General features: G+C 51.8%; 1 protein-coding gene across 1 annotated transcript in view; it reads left to right on the plus strand.

The window, feature by feature from the left end:
* Positions 1–5688, plus strand: part of LOC144611621 (transient receptor potential cation channel subfamily M member 5-like) — a 44601-nt gene extending 38913 nt beyond the window's left edge. The window contains exons 22-26 of the mRNA XM_078430840.1: positions 395–576; positions 2572–2704; positions 3733–3805; positions 4426–4519; positions 5626–5688. Coding sequence (XP_078286966.1) covers positions 395–576; positions 2572–2704; positions 3733–3805; positions 4426–4519; positions 5626–5657 — 514 coding nt within the window. The 3' untranslated portion in view covers positions 5658–5688. The remainder of the gene's footprint in view (positions 1–394; positions 577–2571; positions 2705–3732; positions 3806–4425; positions 4520–5625) is intronic.
* Positions 5689–6000: the final 312 nt, after the last annotated feature.

Genomic DNA, 6000 nt, shown 5'->3' on the forward strand with positions numbered 1-6000 from the left:
AGCCCACAGTGGGGGTGGGGGGGCAGGGGGGGGGGGGGGACACTTGGTCTCCTGGTAAGGTTGCCAACTGTCCCGTATTAGCCGGGACATCCCGTATTTTGGGCTAAGTTGGTTTGTCCCGTGTGTGGGACCGCCCTTGTCCCGTATTAGTGTGGGGTTGCCAACTTCCTCGCTCCCGAATACGGGACAAAGGGCGACGTCACAGCCCCCGTGCCCCCACGTGACCTCACCCAGCCAGCGGCCCACGTGCTCCCGCTGGCTGGGCGAGGCCACGTGGGGGCGCGGGGCGGTGACGTCGCCCTTTGTCCCGTATTTGGGAGGGAGGAAGTTGGCAACAGCTAGCTCCTGGTCAGGTACTTTGTGCGGGTCTGTGTCTCACACTCACCTCTTCCAGCTACACCTTCAACAAGGTCCAGGAGAACAGCGACATCTACTGGAAGTTCCAACGCTACAAGCTGATCGTGGAGTACCACAAGCGGCCAGCCCTGCCTCCGCCCTTCATCATCTTCAGCCACCTCAACATCTTCATTAAGAGGAACATCCGTCGCGTACCCTCTGTGAAGAGCAAGGTCTTCGGTAAGGCAGCAACTCAGGACGGCAGACCAAGGATACTAGAGGAGAAAGATGAACCACTCCGTCGAAATCGCCTATACTGAAGTGTAGTACGCAAAGGAGCGTAACGTCCGCCATTTTAGTAGGCAAAACTCGCCTATACTGAAGTGTAGTCCGCAAATGAGCGTAACGTCCGCCATTTTAGTAGGCAAAACCCGCGGTTGGCTATGCCTCTCGCAGTGTAATCAGTGTTTTGGGGGAACAGTGTGTGTGATGATGCCATAAAAATGCAGAATATATCTCATCTAATCAATTCACAGATTTTTGTTATTTTTCTTTTTAATTGTTTCTGCAAGTTGCTGCTTACTAAAATGGCGCCGTGACGTACTACGGTTTTTAGGGTCGAGTGGTTTATCTTGCTCCTCTTGTATCTTTGGTCTGTACTAGCTTTCCCCGGGAGCAAGTCGCCTCTCCAGAGACGCTGCCTGTCCCGCTGAGTTACGCCAGCGCTTTGTGTCTATCTTCGGTAAGGCAGTCATTCACCAAGTCCCTGGACAGCGGACGAGAAACTGCGGGTGACACCAACACCAACTGAGCCACACTGAGCCTTGGATCCGATCCCCTCGTCTAGGCTACCCAAGAATGCTCCTCAGCATTCCCTTGCTCCCAACTTCCATTCAAGTCTCATGTTCATAAGTTCTAGGAGCAGAATTAGGCCATTCGGCCCATCAGGTCTACTCCACTATTCAATCGTGGCTGATCTATCTCTCCCCCTGTCCCGCTGAGTTACTCCAGCATTTTGTGTCTATCTTCGGTTTATGGGGAGAAGGCAGGAATGGGGTACTGATTGAGAATGATCACATTGAGAATGATCACAATCAGCCATGATCACATTGAATGGCGGTGCTGGCTCGAAGGGCCGAATGGCCTACTCCTGCACCTATTGTCTATTGACTATTGTCTAAACCAGCATCGGCAGTTCCTTCCTACTTCCTACTCCGTCTTCTCCCCTCTCCCATCAGGCAAGAGGTACAGAAGTGTGAAAACGCACACCTCCAGATTCAGGGACAGTTTCTTCCCAGCTGTTATTAGGCAACTGAACCATCCTACCACAACCAGAGAGCACTCCTCAGCTATTATCTATCTCATTGGAGTCCCTCGGACTATTTAACTTAATACTTTACTGGACTTTACCTTGCAGTGAAGGTTATTCCCTTTATCCCCGGTCTGTACAATGTGGCAGCTCGATTGTGATCTTGTACAATCTTTCCACTGACTGGATTGCACGCAACATGAAAAGCTTTTCACAGGCACCGCCAGTGAGGGAACTGGGACTCTACTTTCAGTCTGAAGAAGGGTTCGGTCCCAAAATGTCACCCACCCGTTTCCTCCAGCAATCCTGCCTGACCCGCTGAATTACCCAGGCACTTTATGGCCTGGGTGTCCTTGTACATCAGTCACTGAAAGTAAGCATGCAGGTACAACAGGCAGTGAAGAAAGCCAATGAATGGCATGTTGGCCTTCATAGTGAGAGGATTTGAGTTTAGGAGCAAGGAGGTCCTATTACAGTTGTACAGGGCCCTGGTGAGACCACACCTGGAGTATTGTGTGCAGTTTTGGTCTCCTAATTTGAGGAAGGACATCCTTGCTATTGAGGGAGTGCAGCGTAGGTTCACCAAGTTAATTCCCAGGGATGGCGGGACTGACATATGATGAGAGAATGGGTCGACTGGGCCTGTATTCACTGGAATTTAGATGAGAGGGGATCTTTTATAGAAACATATAAAATTCTTAAGGGGTTGGACAGGCTAGATGCAGGAAAAATGTTCCCCATGTTGGGGGAGGCCACTGGAGTTTGAAGAAGGGTCTTGACCCGAAACGTCACCCGTTCCTTCTCTCCAGAGATGCTGCCTGTCCCGCTGAGCTACTCCAGCTTTTTTGTGTCGATCTCCCGTGATTTTGTTTCCTGCCGGTCCAGGACTGGCCGCAAGAGATCTCACCATCTCACTTTCGTTCCAGTGATGGACTTCCCTGAGTCAGTCGCCAGCAAGCTGATGACCTGGGAGGCAGTGCAGAAGGAGAACTACCTCGTGTGTCGCAACAGGGCCAAGCGAGAGAGCAACATGGAGCAGCTGAAGAGGACAGCGCAGAAGTGAGGACTCCTGTTACCCTCACTGCCCACTCCGCCATTCAACCACGGCTGCTCTGTCTCTCCCCCTCAACCCCATTCTCCTGCTTTCCCCTTTCCCAGTTCTCCCACCAGTCTTCCTGTCTCCGACTACATTCTATCTTTGTCCCGCCCCCCTCCCCTGACATCAGTCTGAAGAAGGGTCTCGACCCGAAACGCCACCCATTCCTTCTCTCCCAAGATGCTGCCTGACCCGCTGAGTTACTCCAGCATTTTGTGACTGTCTCCTCCCCATTACCCCTGACACCTGCACTCATCAAGAATCAAACTATCTCCACCTTAACAATATTCACTGACTTCCTGACTTAACAATGTCCATCCTACCACAACCAGAGAGCACTCCTCAGCTACCATCTATCTCATTGGAGTCCCTCGAACTATTTAATTTAATACTTTACTGGACTTTAGAATTCCACAGATTCACCGCCCTCTGACAAAAGAAATTCCTCCTCATCTCCATTTCTAAAGCTGCGTCCTTTTATTCTGAGGCTGTGCCCTCTGGTGCTGGACTCTCCCACTAGTGGAAACATCCTCTCCACATCCTCTCTATCCAAGCCTTTCACCGTTCGGTAAGTTTCAATCCTCATCCTTCTAAACTCCAGCGAGTACAGGCCCAGTGCCGTCAAACGGTCATCTTATGTTAACCCACCCATTCCTGGGGATCGTTCTTGTAAACCTCCTCTGGGCCCTCTCCAGAGCCAGCACATCCTTCCTCAGATACGGGGCCCAAAACTGCTCACAATACTCCAAATGAGTACATGACGATGCTTCTCTGGAGAGAGGGAATGGGTGATGTTTCGGCTCGAGACCTTTCTTCAGACTGGAGAAGAAAGAGTCCGAGGAAGAGTCTCGACCCGAAACGTCACCCATTCCTTCTCTCCAGAGATGCTGCCTGTCCCGCTGAGTTACTCCAGCATTTTGTGTCTATCTTCGGTTTAAACCAGCACCTGCAGTTCCTTCCTGCACGTATGACGATGTCTCTTGTCTTCCAGGGTGGACACGGTTCTGAACTACATCACCGACATCAAGGAGCATGAGAGGCGCCTCAGAGTGCTTGAGAAACAGGTACCATTGGTGGCACAAACCATGATGGACCATGATGGGCATAGGGGTGCCAACTTCCTCACTCCCAAATACGGGGCAAGGTGACGTCACCACCCCGCGCCCCGCGCCCTACATGACCTCACCCAGCCAGCGGCCACATGCTCCCGCTCCACCAATGTTAGCAGCCCGTGCCGGGAGGCGCGTTGTTACGCAACCTCCATTAGGCGGCGCCCGGGCCGACACTGTCCGAACCTACGCTGTCCGGAAGATAGACACAGATTTTAACCAGCATCTGCAGTTTTTTTCCTACCACACTGCCCGAGTCTACAATGTCCGGGCCTACAGCGTCCGGGCCTACAGCGTCCGGGCCTACAGTGTCCAGGCCTACAGCGCCCCCCGGGCCTAATACGCGTCAAGGGCGGTCCCTTACGGGCTAACTAATACGGGGGTCACGGGGATGGGTGACGTTTCGGGTCGGGACCCAAAGGACCTGACGAAGGGTCCCGACTCGAAACGTCACCCATTCTTTTTCTCCAGAGATGCTGCCCGACCCGCTGAGTTACTCCAGCATTTTGTGTCTGTCTGCAGTTCCTTGTTTTTGTACATTTCTCTATACAAATGCTCTTTATATTTTTTTGCAGGTGGATTACTGCACAGAAGCCTTAACCTGGCTGGTCGAATCCCTAATGCAAAGTGACCTGGTGAAGAATGCCAAGGCCCCGCCAACATCACCAGGTACCAACCTCATAGCCCTCCCTGCCAGAGCTGACTGGAGTTACCCACAACACATCAGCACTGGGCCTGTACTCGCTGGAGTTTAGAAGGATGAGGGGGGGACCTCATTGAAATTTACTGAATAGTGAAAAGCCTGGATAGAGTGGATGTGGAGAGGATTTTTAGATTTTTAGATTTATTTAGATTTAGATATACAGTGCGGAAACAGGCCCTTCGGCCCACCGAGTCCGCGCCGCCCAGCGATCCCCGCACACTAACACTATCCTACACACACTAGGAACAATTTCTACATTTACCCAGTCAATTAACCTACAAACCTGTACGTCTTTGGAGTGTGGGAGGAAACCGAAGATCTCGGAGAAAACCCACGCAGGTCACGGGGAGAACGTACAAACTCCGTACAGACGGCACCCGTAGTCAGGATCGAACCTGAGTCTCCGGCGCTGCATTCGCTGTAAGGCAGCAACTCTACCGCTGCGCCACCGATGTTTCCACTAGTGGGAGAGTCTAGGACTAGAGGTCATAGCCTCATAAAGGAAGTTGTTTTAGGAAGGAGATGAGGAGAAATTTCTTTAGTCAGAGGGTGGTGAATCTGTGGAATTCTTTGCCACAGAAGGCTGTGGAGGCCAAGTCAGTGGATATTTTTAAGGCAGAGATAGATAGAGATTTTTGATTAGTACGAGTGTCAGGGGTTATGGGGAGAAGGCTGGAGAATGGGGTTAGGTGGGAGAGATAGATCAGCCATGATTGAATGGCGGAGTAGACTTGATGGGCCAAATGGCCTAATTCTACTCCTATCACTTATGACCTTATGAACAGTGGGGAGATCACAGCTTGGAAGCTTTCAAAGGTTAGATTGATTAGTACGGGTGTCAAAGATTACGGGGAGAAGGCAGGAGAATGGGGTTGAGTGGGAAAATAGATCAGCCATGACTGACTGCAACACGGTGGCGCAGCGGTAGAGTTGCTGCCTCACAGCGCCAGAGACCCTGGTTCCATCTCGACTACGGGTGCTGTCTGTACCCAGTTTGTACGTGGCCTGTAGGAAAATAGCTGCAGATGCTGGTAAACTGTCTTCCGTTAACACTGACCATGTCTCTCAACAGATTCATCCTGTAAGAGAGACACAAGGCCGTGACTGCCCGAGAGTGACTCGTGCGTTATCGGGCCGAGTCACATCATGGACAGGGGTGGACCTCTCAAGCCAAGGTCCTGACCTCCTCCTTGTGGTCAAGTTCCCCTCAAAGGATGTACCTGGATCCCATGGGCCTGGAGATCATGGAGGACATGTGTCAGATACCCACCCCTCCATGGAAACAGGACTTCATAATGGAAACCGTTACGCGTTCAAGTTTGGGGAGAGCGCGGAGCATTAGAGGGGGGCGGTGGTTCTGGATCAGATAGGCTTAGACCCAACGCATGCAAGACGGGCTGGGATCCACGCACTCTAGGGTTGCCAACTGTCTCACTCCCAAATAAGG

Source organism: Rhinoraja longicauda, chromosome 40 (assembly GCF_053455715.1).
Source record: "Rhinoraja longicauda isolate Sanriku21f chromosome 40, sRhiLon1.1, whole genome shotgun sequence".
Lineage (NCBI taxonomy): Eukaryota > Metazoa > Chordata > Chondrichthyes > Rajiformes > Arhynchobatidae > Rhinoraja > Rhinoraja longicauda.